Source organism: Saccostrea cucullata, unplaced genomic scaffold, assembly GCF_032062105.1.
Source record: "Saccostrea cucullata isolate Sc308-1 unplaced genomic scaffold, CSIRO_AGI_Scuc_v1 ctg1, whole genome shotgun sequence".
Lineage (NCBI taxonomy): Eukaryota > Metazoa > Mollusca > Bivalvia > Ostreida > Ostreidae > Saccostrea > Saccostrea cuccullata.
In genome coordinates, this window is record NW_026920581.1 from 812,726 (window position 1) to 831,219 (window position 18,494).

At 33.2% G+C, this 18,494-nt stretch overlaps 2 protein-coding genes across 2 annotated transcripts; one reads left to right on the top strand and one right to left on the bottom strand.

The window, feature by feature from the left end:
* Window positions 1-1,337: 1,337 nt before the first annotated feature.
* Window positions 1,338-12,246, bottom strand: LOC134252136 (glyoxalase domain-containing protein 4-like). The gene is made up of 10 exons (XM_062734577.1): window positions 12,043-12,246; window positions 9,665-9,714; window positions 9,385-9,505; window positions 8,771-8,909; window positions 7,867-7,917; window positions 7,504-7,583; window positions 7,271-7,357; window positions 6,996-7,109; window positions 6,413-6,499; window positions 1,338-1,847 (listed from the first exon to the last, which is right to left on the bottom strand). The coding sequence occupies exons 1-10, from the start codon at window positions 12,130-12,132 to the stop codon at window positions 1,782-1,784; spliced, it is 885 nt and encodes a 294-aa protein (XP_062590561.1). The 5' UTR covers window positions 12,133-12,246; the 3' UTR covers window positions 1,338-1,781.
* A 1,355-nt stretch (window positions 12,247-13,601) lies between these two features.
* LOC134252146 (protein phosphatase PTC7 homolog) lies at window positions 13,602-16,688 on the top strand. The gene is made up of 6 exons (XM_062734587.1): window positions 13,602-13,964; window positions 14,580-14,759; window positions 14,909-15,107; window positions 15,577-15,700; window positions 15,855-15,990; window positions 16,278-16,688. Exons 1-6 carry the CDS (start codon window positions 13,742-13,744, stop codon window positions 16,352-16,354), a joined length of 939 nt encoding a protein of 312 aa, XP_062590571.1. The 5' UTR covers window positions 13,602-13,741; the 3' UTR covers window positions 16,355-16,688.
* Window positions 16,689-18,494: the final 1,806 nt, after the last annotated feature.

An 18,494-nucleotide genomic window follows, 5' to 3' on the forward strand; every position in this document is an offset into this window, starting at 1 on the left:
CCTAGCACCCCTGACCCTGGGGCCATGAATTTCACAATTTTGGTAGAGGACTCATGGTCATTACATTCATTCATCCCTACCCCCATAGATGCTTTATGCCAAATTTGGTGGATATTGGTTGAGTGGTTGCAGAGAAGAAGCTAAAAATGTTCAAATGTTAACACAAGACACACAACGCACGACGACGGATGAAAACAGATAGAATAGGTCACCTGAGTTTACTTAGGTGACCTAAAAATTACATTTTTGAAAAGTAGGTTAAATATCAGGGTCAAAGTCACAGGGTTAAAAATCATAGTGTATTTAGAAAGGTCTTGTCACAGGCAATACACAGATTTAATATGAAAGCCCCATCTTTTCTCATTCAAAATTTATAGCCAAATCAAAGTAATGTTTTAAATTCTTAAAGTAGGTCCAACTTCAAGGTCAAGGTCACGAGGTCAAAAATCATTAAGATTTCGAAAGGTCTTGTCACAGGTAATATACATATTTAATATGAAAGCCCTATCTCTTCTAATTCAAAAGATATGGCCAAAGATAAAGTTTTTGTGACGGAAGGACAGAACTACAGACTGACAGACAAATGAAATTTAATGTCCCCTTGCTTTTGCGAAAGCTGGGCACAATGCAATATACCACGCAACCAGAAGTCTCTGAGGTCACATTACCTGTACTGGTGTCTTTCAGATAACATACCTGACATTTGAAATCTTATTCTTTGTATGATCAAGTTAATAAGTAGAACATTTATTTTCATGCCCCAGTAAACTAAGTTTAGGGGGTACTTGTATAAAGTTTTTGCCCTGTCCGTCTGTATGTCTGCAAAAACTTTAACCTTGCCCATACTTTTGAGTGGGCCTGGCTATGGCTTTCATATATCACAGGTTTATTCCTTGTGACAAGATCTTTCTTCGGGAAGCACCAAATTTGACCTCTTGAACTTGAAGTCTGACCTACTTTTACACAAAAATACCACACTTTAACCTTGGCCATAACTTTTGAATATTTGTAGCTAGGACTTTTGTACTTCACATGTGTATTAATTGTGACAAAACCTTTCAGTGAGTATAAATATTTTTTACCTTTTGACCTTAACCTTAGAGTTTGACCCACTTTTTAAAAACTTTAACCTTGGTCATAACTTTTGAAAAGTTAGAACAAGGGCTTTCATATTCCATAGGTTTATCTCTTGTAACAAGACCTTCCTTTGGGTACCAACACTTTTGAGCTTTGGAGATTGACATGGATTTGAGAAAATTCAACCCCTGCCATAAGCTGCCATATGGGGCCATCAGTGTTTCACAAACAAATATTGTTTTGAATTAAAAAGCTTAGCATTCCATTTTTTCAATATTTATTGAAAATGAACATGTACTTAAAATTAACATAGAAATCAAAAATATAAAGGATTTAGACTCAAATCTGATAGGAATTTCATATCAATCACAGTTATTGGCATTATTTAGGGAAATTCATTTTTTCAATAGGCTAAATGGTTTCAAAAGGAATGAAAAGACACTAGCTTTCTTGTTGTATAGAATATGTCTATCATTGTGAAATCAACCAATGTAATCATAAACAAAAATAACAGTAGTGTAATTTTCCATTTATACAATCTTGATTATTTGTAAGATAATCATCTTTTATAATAATATCATCTCTAACAGGAATATATGGAAAGACTAGACAGAATATTGCAAAATATACTAATGATCACAATATCTGTGGAGCAATGCCTGCTGTATCAACAGCTCCAGGTAGTGTTTGTATACTTGATGGTTTTACCCTGCAGCCTTTGATATGCCTTTTTTCTGAAACCATTCCTCACTTTTATCAGCTGCGATGGCCTACAGATATAAAAATGGTGATTTAGCAAGTAAATCAGAAACAAATGTCAAGCCAGAGATCAAAGAATACACTCTCCTATGATCAGTTCTTGGATCCACATTCAAACCTATGAACCTCATGACAAGAATAAAACAATTAGTCTGCCGGAGGCGGGTGATAATTTTGTGATCTTTTTTCTCATTACTCCATGTAGCAAATGAAAGAGCCAATTCCATGTGGAACAACAGTAAATAACAGCACAGATGATGTATTGAGTTTTGATTACCGGTAAATCACATACTCTACACAGACTTTTATTATTTTGAGTGTACATTCACCATATAAAGAATTGTACATATCTTGTTTTGGTCTAATATCTTGCAATTCTCTTCATGAGATATGTTTTCCATAAGTTAACTTTAGAATATATTCTAGTTTCATCTCTTAATTTATAAATTTTAGACCTTTACCTTTGACCCTTTCATCTCAGAATCAATTGGAGAAGTTTTTTTTAATATATCCAGTATTGAATTTAATCTGGAAACCAGTTTATACCATGGTAGTGATGAATAATAACTTATGATATATAAATTTGTGTCCTTGACCTTTCACCAGTTTATCTTTGAATCAGTTGGCCTTTTTTGAATTAGAAAATGTCATCAACTTAAGTTTCATTTCAAAGGTTCAAAGAGAACAAGATTAATTGACCTTTGATCCTTCCATCTCAGAAACAATTTGAGCATCATGTTTAGACAGTATTGAAGTGAGTTTGGAAACCATTTTATACAAAAGATGAATTAAAAGGAGCCTTTCATCTTTAAAACTCAAAATCAACAGGTCTTCTTAATTCATATGAATTTACAACAAGAAACCTTTTTCCAGAGGTTAAGTACTTTAAGAGATCTATCTAGCATCTGAAAAAAGGTGAAATACCATTTCAAACATTTGTGATTATGTGACCTTGACCTTTGATCTTAAATCAACAGAAGTCTGTCTTTAGTTTGAAAGAATTGTCAACTTACTATCAAATCTCAAAACTAACTAAACATCATCTGGAAACTATATTTTTATATTTTAACATAGACCATTTTACTTTAAAATCAATAATGTTTTCTTTAAAACTTCGGGAGTTATGATACAAAATTCCAATGTAAATGCCAAGTCCTTATCATATGAGGTGCCGTTTTGGTATTTACTTGCAAAAAGTGATATCACCTATTCGAATAGGTGATATCACTTATTAGAATTGGTGATATCAACTATTGGAAATGAATAGGTGATATCACCTATTTGTGCTGAAAAGGTGATATCACCCATTCAAAATAAGTGATATGACCTATTCAATTTGAATTGGTGATATCACCAATTTGAATTGGTAATATCACCAATTCGAATAGGTGACATCACCTATTTGAATTTCTTATAACAATAAATAATGAATGCTCTCTAGAAACAAGAAAACCAAAAACCAAGATTGGTTAAAATTAAATGCAAAACTGTAATCCATTGTCTCCTAGAACGATGAGTTATAAAACGAAAGTGGAAGTAAATAAGATTAAGGGACCTATAGCCTTGGGAGCCATTGTTATTCCATAAATAATTTGAATAGGTGATATCACCTATTTGAATAAGTGATATCACCTATTCAAAATGATATTGTGAATAGGTGATAACACCTATTCGAATAGGTGATATATCACCTATTTGATTAAGAGATATCACCTTTTCGAATAGGTGATGTCACCAATTCAAATCAAAATAGGTGATATCACGTATTCAAATATTTGATATTCTATTCAATATCTGAATGGTGATATCACTTATCTGAATAGGTGATATCACCACTTGAATAGGTGATATCACTTTTTGACAGTGAATACCAAAACGGTACCTAGCTCATATCATCAAGTCAAAGTATGTTATTTTATTTCAGAAACTAAGGGATTTTTAGAGGTACAACCTGGAAATGAAAGTTTTAAAGCAAAAAGAATGATGTATGGGTAGATAGATAGACTCAAATTAATATGCTCCACATTACCACAATTTCAGGGAGGGAGGAAAAGGTCTGGATTATTTTTAAAGTTATGATGAATTTTGTGCCTATGCAATAATAAGAGAAGCTTCTGTGACTTTTTTTTAATATTTGCACCAAAGATTGTTCAAATGAGATGACTGTGAAATCAAAATTAAATCAAAGAGCATTACTTTTATTTGCTCTAGCTCTGTACAGTAACTTAGAAATCTTTATTTGTTGGTTGTTGTGATGGCGAGCTTGATAGCAAAAACTTTTGGGAATGTCAGGTCAAAAAGCCCATGGCTTCTATTCTTTATAATAGATAAAGTTTTTGATAAAGGGTGTAGGAGGGAATATTCAAATTAGCACCATAAATTGCTCAGATTGAGTGAAGTCTGTGATTTACAGGAAGTATCTTCTGTTGCTAAAATAGATTTGATGTTTGTATTATAGCTTGGTAAGTTTGACTCTTCATATCTGCACCAATTGAGATCAACAGATGAATATCTTCATATATCCTGGCGTATTGTATTTTCGACCTATTTAGATGTAATTTATTAATTTATTGCAAACTTTATTGAAACTTAAAAAAATATGGGCTTAAAATGTTAGCATATGTGTCTATGAATAAAATTATATAACCCAAAGTGCAGTTTTGTGTTTATTTTATTTATATGCCATGATATGAATAGGGTACAGTTTTTACTTACAAAAATATTAGCGTCTTGTGTTTTCGACCTAAATATAGTATCAACGACCAAACCGTATTGGCTTTAGATATCCGTTGGATATTCCATACAATAAATATATGAGTGTCTGTCTTTCAAAAAACCACTGAACAAGTTGCATATTTCGGTTGCAAATACATTTATTTGTTGGTTGAACCCATCCATCAGTAGCTGTGCATTTCCAAAAAAATTCAATGAAATAACGTTGCATTTTTCAGTAAAAATCTGTAAGAAAGTGCCCATATCTAAGGAAGAAAAAAGAATTGTTTGATCCACCCAATCATTTCAATATTCATGCGTCTCTTTGACATAGATCTTAATTTTTTTTCGATAAAATGTCATCTAAAAATCTTTGTAATTAACCGATTACAGCTCTGATTAATAAACAGATAAAATGTGCATCAGTAAAAAGACTAGAATTTCTGACATCGGACTAAAACCATGGAGGGAATTCTTTTAAATTAATTATTTTGGCTATTTTCACTACAGTTGGGCTTGAAAGGTATTTTTCCAAGTGTTGTAGCCGAAAAAAAAATGTTCTGATTTCAATATTACTTCGTAGTATGCTGCTGTATACGGGAAGAACAGATTTGGAAAAATAGACATTCTTTTAAAAAATCAAAATATGGTTGAATTTCAATATAGGATACAATGAGACGATAGTTATGTTTTTGTTTTTTTTTTTGTCTGGGGTTTATTATTTCATAGACATAGACCTTTTTATTGGTATCTTAATGTCAAGAAAATGCCACATCAGTTTTGTGTTTTTGATTTTGTTGATTTATGTTGCCATAGTAATTTAAATTGAAAATTCTGTAAAATTTTACACATGATGATGAAATATTGATACATGAAGTGATACAAACAGTATACAACAGTATAAAGTAAACAAACAACTTCAATCAAACACTATTCATAATCATAAAGTACTTTATAATTTTACTTGTTGATATACTGCAACTTTTGTCATGAATTTCACAATTTTGGGCAAACGGCAAATTGCTTAATAGTTATCAAAGATTTTTCTACTAAATGTCCAAAAGTAGAGAAGACTTTCAAGATATATTTGGTATTGGAATGTGTCCAACTCACCTTGAATTTTTGACCCCCTAGTGTATATTGAAGCTCTTATATACTAGGGGGTCAAAAATTTGACCAAGTTTTAGTGCCTGTGCTTCAAACTCTTTGGTATTACTTTCATTAGTTTTGTAGAACTCACTAGAAGACTCACTATTCATCATAATCATCTAATTATTAAAACAATTTTGTGGTTGGTGGAATAAATTTAGCATTTCTATGATGATTTGCCCTCACTCCTGAAGGCCCTGTAGTTAGAGGAGAGGGGTGGGGGAAGTTAGGACATAGATGTAAAATGAGTAGTGTATTGTCCAACTTCATCCATATATGCTCTGCAACAAACTATATATTAAACAGTCACATTTTTAGTGATAGTGAAGAATCACACTAATAACTGTATTCTCCACTGTGTCAATGCATGTTTCTAATTGAAGAAACACTATAATTAGTATAGTCTATTAGTATGACTTACATAGAGTTGCATGAACTTAAATATTCTGATTATCATTCACCTTATATACTATAGATTACTTCTCAATCCAGAGTGCAGTGTAGTACATGTACCATTAAGTCAAAATAATCAGCTTCATGGATAATGCACTTGCACATGAAAGTTGAAAAAGTTTTTCCTTTGAATATTATATTGAGCATATACAAAATCCTTCTGAACAAATTTTCCACCTATGACCTAGAAAGACTGTACACAAAACCAGCTCCCCAAAAATACCCTTCAATCAAAACAAGTATTCTAAAGTTATATACCCACCTCATTCAATAGTTTGTCAGCTTGTGGGTCTACCTGGGACAGCTCACGAAAAGCCTCATCTCCAACAAAACATATCTCATGGCCATCCTAAAGTCAATCAGAAAAGAACCAACTAGTACTTCAAACTTCACAAAAATGTTCAAAATTCCTTTTTATTAATCCAAATGTTTAAAAGCAATTTCTGTACTTTTACAGTGATTATTTTTAAGACATCTCTGATGGGACTGTAGCTCTGAGGATTCAGATTCACAATACCTCAAGGAAAAGACATGGTGTTACTTATAACTTCCCTTTAGACACCTTTTTATAAAAAACAAAGTACAGGTGTATAGGTAATAGAAACATTGTTATCTTTTTAGATTTTTTCTACAAATTTATGCAAAAAAATCCAACAGGATAACTATAATTTGTATTTTAAATGTTTTCCTTTGTTTTTGACATTTACAATTAAGCAGTAATACCAATGACTTATATACCATTTATGTATTACTTAGTGTATATAAAGTGTTTCAGCCTTAATCAAATTGTAATGGGGAGGGGGATGAATTTGCTACAACAAGTTGAATGATAATGAGATTGTTACCGGGTCTGCGAGGATGACAACTTCTACTGTAGCTTTACCCGGAGTGTCCAGACTGATTAATGGAGTCAGAATCATTTGATTGGCAGCTTTCATTTTCTCTTGAATCTCAGCTAACTGAAATTTAAAGTCAGATGGATTAATATCAAAATCTTATACACACAGCTGCATACTTCAGCAATTGAAATATGACTAATACCTTTACCAACTTAATTTAATAAAACTGTAAAATAATGTATCCATACTTTTGATTTTTTAAAATCACTTAATTGTTTTACCTGGACCCTTGGACAGGAGAAGGCTATTCGCCCAAAAGCCTTGGCATGATCTACTTTAGCACCAATATCAACAAATTCAAGCTTGCACTACAATGTAAACAAGATATGTGTGTTAGAATTATAGGGATGAAAATACAATTTGACAAATAAATATCTGTATTCATGAATAATGGAGCGGTGGGTGATATAATGCTTTTTCTGGGTCAAACTAATCCTGTTCTTTGTCACATTACCTGATTATCACCATACCCCAACATGGCAGACTTATCATCTTGAGAATAAATTTTCATATCACATAGATTTGACCAATAATCTGCAATACAAAATATGAAATAATTTCAATAGAGGGAGGGAGAAGGAAAACAAAGAAAGAGCTAGCATTTACTATTTCCTCAAACAGATTGTTCTTATTTTTTCTTATGTAAATCCAATCCAGACTCTGTGTAACTAATTTTTACGTTTTGGAACACCAACAGATATTTGATAAAATTTCAAATCACTAGATTTAAATGTAGTCTTTTTCACTGAATCAAATGATTAATTCTACCCTGAACGTTTCACAGATGGACAGACAGATGGATGTACATGTACCTTACCTAAAGATTTCTTCAGATTTGATGAGGCTAGTGTAACTTTCTTCACTGGATCTGTTCAATATAAGAAGTCAAAGTTAATACCTCTATTATTCATTTAAGTTTATTAAACTGAGGGCTTGGGCATCTCTAATATACCAACAGTGTCTTAATAAGTCTAGCTTGTTGATATGAACATCCAAAGAGTGAAACCATTTACAAGCTATTTTGTAGAAACAAAAATTCTTTTTACAACACAGATCCCATGACTCAAGATGCAAATCCAACTGAGCCATTTTATTACTCTAATACATATTGCTAGTATAAACGTTTCTAATTAATTTAAAGTAAATTGAAAGGAAACCAAACAGTTTATAAGGCCGGAATTAAAAATATTTTTGTTTCCCCTAATCCGACCCTAAATTCTCAAGTTGGGTCGAGGTAGGTAAACAATTTTTTTCTGACTGCAGCTTTGAAAATACATTCTAAAATTTAATGGAAAATTACCTTTATAAATAAGAAAAGTACAAAAGAAAGCAGTTTGTGAACAAAATGCTAAGTATCATACATATGCCATTTAAAAGCAAACTTCAAGAAACAACCAATCTTCAAGGGCCTGAAAATCATAGTAGAACAATGTCGGCCGTTCTGATAAAAACTGATTTTGATGAAATTGTATTTTATAAAACTTGGTTAACAATAAAAATAAATATTGAATCATCTTATTAAAAAAATCTTTTCAGTCGGCGCGATTTAATTGGGTCGGTCGCGTTAGGGGAAACAATTCAAACAAAGGTATTTTTTATTTTGGCCTAAGCAACAAATGCAGTGACTCTAACAAGCAATGAAATATACTCATAATGTGAATTGATGTCAATTTAAAAAGACACACATTTCTTCAGTAATGTGAATTGTGACTTTCACATACCTCCATCAGGCTGTTTGTCTTCTACAAAAAATTTGTGTCCATCAGGTGAAGTGAGCACATTGTGACTTCCTTCCTGTGTGATTGTGTAGTTATTCTGTTTAGCACTGGCCAATACATTTGAGGACTGTATGGTAATTCCCTGTAAATATAAATATACATTCAAATCACATGTGGACCATGGGTGATAGTGCTCACCTAAAAGACTGCATCAACAGTTGCATATCAAATGAAATCCTCTGTTGACTTGTAGTTCATAATTGAGCCAAAAACCATCTCATTATTTCTGAGTCAACTTGCATTCAAACAAGAATTGAAGAATCTGTAGGTTTCTTTAAAAGTTTGCTTCACACAATTGTTTATGGGCAAGGAAAATTTTATTTATTCCTGATTGGGGACATAATTTCCTGGGCTACTATTTATATGGTAGATTCAATGAATCATAATGTTTACTAAAAAAAAAACATTGAAGGGGATGTAAATTTGTGGTAATTAAGGGTGACCCATAAACAACAATGATTCCAAAGTTTATGCTCTGGTCAAGTTAATGGTGGGGCTACTTTTTCAAATAATAATAATCAAACAAAGTTGTACAATAAGATTACTTTATTTATTACCCTGAAATCATTGCCCATTTGGTAGCTTCCGATGCCGTAGTTATAGGTCAGTTCTACCACAAAGTGGTTATCTTCTGGACCATATCCCACCATAGATTTGCTCCATTTACCATCATAAGGCCTAGAAACAAGAGAAAAGAGTGCCAAGTAATCAGTGCTTACCATTATCTGACCCTTTAATATCACATATAACATTTATCTTCTGAAAAGTGAGTTTATTTTGATAATTTTCTGAATATTAAAAAAAAAAAAACCTTGTAATTAGATAATTTTTTTTTACCCATTACAAGCTGCATCACATCCTTTCTCAAACTCTTCATGTCTTAAAATCTGAAATTTAAAGATTCATGCACATACAAGTAAGCAAAAGTATTTCCTGTCAGAGCTAGTCCAGCTTTGAGACATGTATCCCACATACATGGTACCATTGGTGTTGTAAAGAACAGTGACTATGGGACCTGAAGACAATCTCTTATTATGTTACAGAGTAAAGAATCCCACCTGCATAGATATTTTGCTAATTCAGGTATTTTATGTGTTATATGTGTGCAAGAGGGGCATGGATGATTGATCAATTTCCATGAACACCCTTCTGCTCTAAATATTATAGTTTTTTTAACTTTCACTTTACTTGTCAGTGGCTTAGATTCAGTCTGATTGCCTCTTTTTAATTTAGAAACTGTTAATTTGTACATAGAGCAGACTCTTGTATATGTATCAATTCAAACTGGGAGACATAAACTTCATACGATATATTTCCCAATTTCTTAATTATCTTCCTTTAAAAAGAGTGCTTGGCCCTTCGATTAGAACAAATTCTTTTAATTCTAGGCCTGCCACTTAAAGAAAACAAGAGGCCCATGGGCCACATCGCTCACCTGAGAATCTTTGACCATTCTGTTTTTTACCAGATTTCCCCCTTGTAATACATATTGTGACCCCGCCCTACCCCAATGATCATAATTTAAACAATTTGAAATCTACACTACCTCAAGATGTTTCAAGATAAGTTTTAGCTTTTCTGGCCCAGTGGTTCGTTAGAAGAAGATTTTTAAAGATTTTTCCTATATATTTCTATGTAAAACATTGATTCCCCATTGTGGCCCCGCCCTACCCCCGGGGGTCATGATTTGAACAATTTACAATCTATACCACCCCAGGGTGCTTCCACATAAGTTTCAGCTTTTCTGGCCCAGTGGTTCATGAGAAGAAGATTTTCAAAGATTTTTCCTATATATTTCTATGTAAAACATTGATTCCCCATTGTGGCCCCGCCCTATCCCCAGGGGTCATGATTTGAACAATTTAGAATCTACACTACCCCAGGATGCTTCCACACAAGTTTTAGCTTTTCTTGCTCTGTGGTTCATGAGAAGAAGATTTTCAAAGATTTTTCCTATATATTTCTATGTAAAACATTGATTCCCCACTGTGACCCCGCCCTACCCCCAGGGGTCATGATTTGAACAATTTAGAATCTACACTACCCCAGGGTGCTTCCATATAAATTTCAGCTTTTCTGGCCCAGTGGTTCATGAGAAGAAGATTTTCAAAGATTTTTCCTATATATTTCTATGTTAAACTTTGATTCCCCATTGTGACCCCGCCCTACTCCCGGGGGTCATGATTTGAATAATTTACAATCTACACTACCCCAGGGTGCTTCTACATAAGTTTCAGCTTTTCTGGTCCAGTGGTTCTTGGGAAGAAGATTTTTAAAGATCTTTCCTATATATTTCTATGTAAAGCTTTGATTCCCCATTGTGGCCCCGCAGTATCCCTGGGGGTCATGATTTGAACAATTTAGAATCTACACTACCCCAGGGTGCTTCCATATAAGTTTCAGTTTTTCTGGCCCAGTGGTTCTTGAGAAGAAGATTTTTTAATGACCCCACCCTATTTTTGTCTTTTCTGGATTATCTCCCCTTGTGAGGGGACTTGGCCCTTCATTTTAACAATTTAAATTCCCCTTCACCCAAGGATGCTTTGTACCAAGTTTGGTCAAAATTGGCCCAGTGGTTCTTGAGAAGAAGTCGAAAATGTGAAAAGTTTACAGACGGATGGACAGCTAGACAGGCAGACGGACAGACAGACGGATGGACGGACGACGGACAAAATGTGATCAAAAAAGCTCACTTGAGCCTTCGGCTCAGATGAGCTAAAAATGGCATGAAAGTTTTTGAGAAGTGAAAAGTTTACAGATAGAGAGACATGACAGATGCACGCCAGACAAAATATGATCAGAAAAGCTCATTTTAATTTGCTTTCTGTTCAGGTGAGCTAAAAAATTCAAAACTTACACGTATCATGTACAAGATGCTTGGGGACAGCTAGGAGACCCCCCTCCCGCGGGTCTTTGACTTTTATATTTTTCTATGACATATTCACAATATTACAACTGAAAAAATCCAGAATTAAAAGCTAAAACTAGTTTTTTTAAATAAAACTTAATACTCTTTGATATTGTTTTAAAAAGTTAATTCAAAGAACCCTTGGTGTATGGAATTGGGGGGGGGTCCCTTCCCCAAGCACCTGTAGTATCAGGTATAAATCTTACATTTTCTCCTCTTAAAATAATTATTATGTATAAACAGTGAATTGTCATGCATCACTGTGCAAAACATATAAATTTAATTAAAACATGTCATGCAGACTTACTTGCATTCCTAATACATCTCTGTAGAACTTGGCTGTTTCTGTTCTGTTGCCAACTTTAAAAACAAAGTGAAGTGCTCTTCTTGATGACATGTTTAATATATGACAGTGTCTTATTTGTGTGTAAAACTGATTAAAAGGGATACAGAACAGATGCAAACAGGTCAGACATGCACACTGTCTTGTTTACATTTGGGCGGTTCCGGTTGGTTTCATAATCTCGAAGTTTTTTGGCCCCAGAGCCTCATAACATATGGCTGCGTTCGATTGACCGCGCTCAGGAAATTTTCTACGGTGGTTCGGAAAATCAGTTTTCAAGTAATTGAAAATGCCCACAAAAATGGCTCTGATTTCACAGAGTAATGTGAATTTACCATACTACCCATAGTCCTCTGCGTCTCCGTACATAGAGACACTGAGTTTGGTTTGGTACAAACGAACTCTGGCGGAACTTTGATGAATTTACCTATGGCATTTATTCAAAGTTCATAGTAAATTAATTAATGTTAAAAACAATAAAGGCTTCCAGGCTACGGAGAAAAACATAATAAATAAGGATTAATTTTATTTACATCAGAGGTTAGAACACTCTAGAGAGTTGCATAAAACCCTATGGAAAAGGTCTCTTCACAGAACAGTGTTGATAAGAACTTCCTTGATATATATGATACATGTGTATATAACAGTGCCCAAATTAATATAGTTAATCTTATAATTATTGCGTTACCTCAAGATGGGGGGGGGGGTTCATGTATGAATAGAGACAAGGATTATTCTCTTTAGAGAAGTGGACAGGTTTTCGCCTACATTCACTTCTCTAAAGAGAATAAGACAAGGATATGCCTGGACACGTGAGGTAGGGGTGTCCCCTTTTTCTCCAAACATGATTACTTTTTTTAAGAAAAATGATCATTCTGAGGATGGTTGCTCCTATTTTTTGTTGTCACAATCATACCATAATATTAATCAGTGTAATGTGGTTAACATGGTTCTGAGAGAAGTTGTACCCCCACCCCCCTTACGAAATTGAATTTTGTACAATATTCCTTTTTTCTTTCCATGTCAAACATTTTGAGATATTAAAGTTGAATTTTTGTATCAGCCTGCCCCCTTGAAAAACGATGCCATGTCTCTGTAATTAATATAATATCGCAAATCAACATATCACCAAAACATTTTTTCTCATTTTCTTTTTATTTTATCTTATTTTAGTACTTGTCCATGTTGTTCTTGTGCCACATGATTAACATATTTATATTAAACATATTATTATAATTTTACTTTTTCATTTCGATTTTATTTATTTACTGTTTCGTTTATGTTGCGGTTGAACGATGGTCTCGAACGCACTCTTCATGCTTTTTTAATGAGGAAGAGTTATTGTTCCTTGTTCCTTCTAAATAACGTCCTCTCGTACAAAATTAAATTCCCCGTGTTTGACAATTATTTTAACATTTATAGAAAGATGTCACATAAGTTAACACATTTATAAATACAATAAAAATATCATAATCACTGCTAGGCCTTGTTTTAAGGCTAATGACTTGCTATATTTATAGTAGACTACGTCCCTTTGGATGTTTTGCGTCACTAAATAAAGATGGAAGCCACCAGGACGGATCATCGTATTTGCTGGCGTTTTCTGATAAAATAATGAACATGGTGTGATTTAAACACGAAATGAGTTAAGAATAGTATTGTCATGGCATCAGGATTACTGGGAAGACTCGCAGGACTATCCAGAACATTTTTCGCAGGACTTCACACGGAGTTACAGTTGAAAACACGACCCACAGAATCTTTACACTTGGTGACAGGATCGTCTGGCTTTTCTAAGACAATTTCTCAATCACCGACCTTTAAACAATGGACTTATGGTGATGATGCATATTTTGTGGCCAAAAATAGGACCGCTGATGTTATAGGTACTGGGTTTTACCCCATGTCATTGAGATGTATACATTGACCTTTTGAGATGTTTGTGCATCCTTTGTCCATGGTGCCCTTGTATTTCATAACTGAACCTTTTGATATGGGAATGTTTGGGGTTACATTTAATGTATAGAGAGAAAACTTTGATTGAGAAAATAACGATATTTTGGATGGTTGCTGAAAAAAAGTCAAGCCACATTGTTTATAAACATTCTCCCGAATTTCCTCCACAGAGTAAATAAATTCCCCTTACAACAATTATAAGCTCAATAATTTTTCTTTTGTCTTACAAAATTGAAAATCTTCATAAGCTCTGAAATATGGCTTTACTCTGCTATTTTACACACACTAAATGGTCATAAAAAGGGCATTATTATGCTGAAATTCAATAAGACCCACCAACAGGGATCACCCTGCATCTGCTGGGGCCTGGAATGGTCCCCAGTTCAGCGGCTGATTTTATCCAACTTCTCCAGAAAGGGTAGTTTTCCCAAAAACCTAGATTAATCCCTGTCATTTCTAGATATGATTGTGGTAAACTCAATACGTATTCAATATATAGTTTATATACCTGTAAAAATTCATTTAAAATTGTATTTTGTTTTTAGGAGTAGCTGATGGTGTGGGAGGATGGAGGAATTATGGGATAGATCCCTCTGCATTCCCAAGATCTTTAATGGAAACCTGTGAAAGAATGGTGAGAGAAGGCAGATTTAATGCTCAGGCCCCAGCCACTGTCATTGCTGCAAGTTACTATGAACTCCAGGAAATGAAAACTCCACTTATAGGTATTGTAGTTTGTAAGAAAATTAAGTTTTCAAAAAATAATGCCATTTTTGCAGGACTTTGAACTTTCAAAGAATGCTGTATGTCTGTTTCTTTGTTCAAAATTAGAATACAAACTTACAAAGTTTGAATCTTTTTCTCCTTAATATAGGTAGCAGTACAGCTTGTATTGTGGCACTGCATAAAAAAGAAAGACGGATATACACAGCTAATTTAGGAGATAGTGGTTTCCTCCTCATCAGAGATGACAAGGTTGTTCATCGCTCCCAGGAGCAGCAGCATTACTTCAATACTCCCTTCCAGCTAGCGGTAGCCCCACCCAGCCAGGCGGGGCTTGTCTTGAGTGACAGGTGGGTGTGTGAAAGCTTACACAGCTAGACAAAATAGAGGAGTTGTCTGTCACTAAAATGCAGTTTTAATCTAGTACACAGTTTCTTTTTGCATGAGATGTGATAGTTTAATTTGTAATTCTGATCAGAATCATGACTTTGCTAAAAAGAGACCAAAAAATTTTTTTTAGGTCCAACTACTGGTGTTTTTGTTTTTCATACCAAAATAAGTTAAAAATTATATAAATATTTTCAACCCATTTCCCTTTGAATCCTTTATTTGCCTTTAATATTATCCCTGTGCAATGAAGTTGGAGGGGATTTAGTAACAGGCTTGTATACTTATACATGTATTTGTGAGTGAGTGAGTGCATATTATATTGGGGTCAGTGTACTCTTTTGTGAGGGGATGCTGTATTTTACAGTACCCTGATGAAAAATTTCATCTAATTTTACAGTGTGTTTTTATTTTTATTTTTATTTTTTCCAGCCCTGACATGGCAGAAAGCTCATCATTTGATGTAGAAGAAGGGGACATTATACTACTAGGAACAGATGGTTTATTTGACAATATGAATGAAGACATGATTTTAGACTGCTTAAGTAAAATGAAGGTATGATTCACTGTTGAACCAGAAAACTATTGTTGTGTTCCTTCCACAGATAACTGGATAAAAAAAGTAATTTTCCATGCATGGAACTTTTTGTAACATTAACAGTTAATAATTGATCTGGAGTGCTGTTTTATCGTATTTGATTTCATTATAGGATCAGAGAGACTCTGAAGTCAACGTTCAGCGGACGGCACACCATATAGCAGAGGAAGCCTATCAGCTCTCATTTGATCAAGATTACTTGTCACCTTTTGCTTTATCAGCACAACAAAGAGGAATAGATCTCAAGGGTAGGTTACATCACAGAGATCTTATTGCATCATTTCTATTGAATGTTGGATCTGTGTTATGACACCTTCTTTGTTTTGTAACTCTGGAGTCAAGTTATTGGTTTTTGTCCTATGAAATGTTTTCCTAATTTGCTGAAATGTATTCTTAAAAAATATTGATTGGTTTAAATATTCATAATGCTATGCTTGTTTTTTTTTAGATCATAAATATTGCAATATCATTAATTTAATTTGAATATGCTAGGAAATACAGAGCATTGTTTTACCGTTAATTGTTACTTTTGCAGGAGGGAAACCAGATGACATCACAGTGTTACTGGCTCGCGTGTCATCCTGTTCTAATGATCAGAATGTGGAAATATGAAATAATCCTTCACTGAATGTGAGACTGTGATTTTTAGCTCTGATGGTCCAGAGGAGCTTATGCATTAGTGAAATGGGTTTTTTTTTCTTCTGTTTGTCTGTATGTCTGTAGTCCATTTTAGAAAATTCCACTCCTTGTACAATTGTTGCATGAATTGACAGAAACCTGTCACAAAACTAGATTCCTTGTTATAGATACTTAATTCCATGCATAAACTTTAGTTAAATTGAATGTTGTTGTCACTGTTACTGAAAATAGAATGAAAAAATTCTACTGAACATATTGGAACAATTTTTTTTAATGAAAAACATTTTTATTTTTAGAGAAAATTCATCTAAGAGAAATTTTATAAACTAAGATGTGACATGTTTTCTCATACTGTCTTAATTTTTGAATTTCCCCAATCCTCCTGTTGGAAGCATTTCATTATAGTTTCCATGTTGAAGTCATTCTCCCCACCTTATCTACCATTTTATCATGGTATCTTTCAATCCACATTTCACTGCTAAAGAGGACAGAGAGCTCGATTCTGATATCATGACTGTAATATACACAGCTACATGTTTACTTCATTCATTTGTGAAATGATGATATGCTGTAATTGTATAAACTTGACATACTTCTAAGTGTGAATGTTAACGAGAAAAGAAAGTGCATATTCAAAGCAGAGGGATGTTTCAAAAAACTTGAGGGAATTCACCAGCATGTATTCAAAACATTTTAAACTAATATAGCCCAGTTTTATCTGGGCTTGAAAGATTTAAGTATAGACATCACTTGTAAAACTCTATATACATATGTATATGATAATTGAAGGAACAAATATTTCACAGAACGATAGTAGAAAATTGAGTGTGGAATAAAATGTAATGATGTTATTTTGATCAAGTATTGTGGTCTTCACCAATGATACAAACATTCACTAATGATAAAATGCACCATTATAATGGATGACTTTGCATTTGATAAGGATAAATTCTAGGGTGATCAGTGAGAAGCTACTAGTCGGAAGATAACAGAATATGGAAATTGCTACTCTAGCTATTACATGTACGTTTGAAAAGGATACATTTTGATGTTTTATGTTTTAATCAATTGCAAATTTTCATTGATTTTGATTGATTCTTTTAAATTTGTTTCATTTTTATCATTGATTGATAAAAAAAAAATATACTTATTTGAAATTTAATATCAATGATGTACTGTATTTTGTATCTTTAGTGGACATTGTATCATTGGTGGTTAATAAATTACAGCTATAATACTTACATTTGTATCACAAATGCATTTAAATTTAAAGATGTACTTTTTGTGAAACCTTGTATATTTGGAGGAATTTAGTCATTTGTAATATATGTATGTTGATTAATAAACCATATCATAAACACAAACTCATGTACGTTCAAATTGATATATGTTTGTATTAAAATGGAACTTCATTGTGGCATTACTTGTGATTTTCATGTTTGATTGAAATCAGTGAAAGGAAGATGTGAATTATTGTTTTATTATTTTAAACATTATCATTTTTTTGTTGCCTCAAATCATTACACAATGTTTTAAAGCCCAGTATAGAATCAGAATTTGTTGTTGCTGTTTTGTGAAGGGAGATAACTCATAACCAGGACAACAGTGCAGGCAGGATGCTATGATTTTTGTTTACTTTTGTTAAAAAAATGTACAAATGTATTTAGATATTTCTGTCGCGTAGGATTGTGTCTTCTTGTGTAAGACAAATGATTTTTTTATGCTCTTTGTGACATAGCATTTTTAATTTTGTACTTGCATGCATGTGGTTTTTTTTTTTGTTCAGAAGTATGATGTTATGGAAAAGTATTATATAAAGCTTTAATGGGGTAAGTGAAATGAGAATTTAAAATAAGAATTGAAACTCTTGACAGAGGGATTATAGAATTATCCCAGTTTATTCAAAGGAGACAGATATAATAAGTTTCCCCTTTGTAATTTTGTAAGTGTCTGGGGTGCTAAATAGATTTGAAAAAAAAAACAGCAAAATATTTTTAATTTCTTTGGAAAGGCATTGATTTTGCCATCTTGGCATTATTATGATAAGATGAACTTAATGTTTTCCTCTAGTCCATAAAATAGGAATAAATCAAAAAAGAACTGTTAAAGATAG

Excerpts from the sequence above, each read along its gene's own strand:
- LOC134252146 (XM_062734587.1), top strand. The coding sequence starts at position 13,742 with ATGGCATCAGGATTACTGGGAAGACTCGCAGGACTATCCAGAACATTT. Across the intron at positions 13,965-14,579 it reads TAGGACCGCTGATGTTATAG|GAGTAGCTGATGGTGTGGGA; the intron begins GTACTGGGTTTT and ends TTTTGTTTTTAG. Across the intron at positions 15,701-15,854 it reads ACTGCTTAAGTAAAATGAAG|GATCAGAGAGACTCTGAAGT; the intron begins GTATGATTCACT and ends ATTTCATTATAG.
- LOC134252136 (XM_062734577.1), bottom strand. The coding sequence starts at position 12,132 with ATGTCATCAAGAAGAGCACTTCACTTTGTTTTTAAAGTTGGCAACAGA. Across the intron at positions 7,584-7,866 it reads AAATCTGAAGAAATCTTTAG|ATTATTGGTCAAATCTATGT; the intron begins GTAAGGTACATG and ends TTTGTATTGCAG. Across the intron at positions 7,110-7,270 it reads TCTCCTGTCCAAGGGTCCAG|TTAGCTGAGATTCAAGAGAA; the intron begins GTAAAACAATTA and ends TTTAAATTTCAG.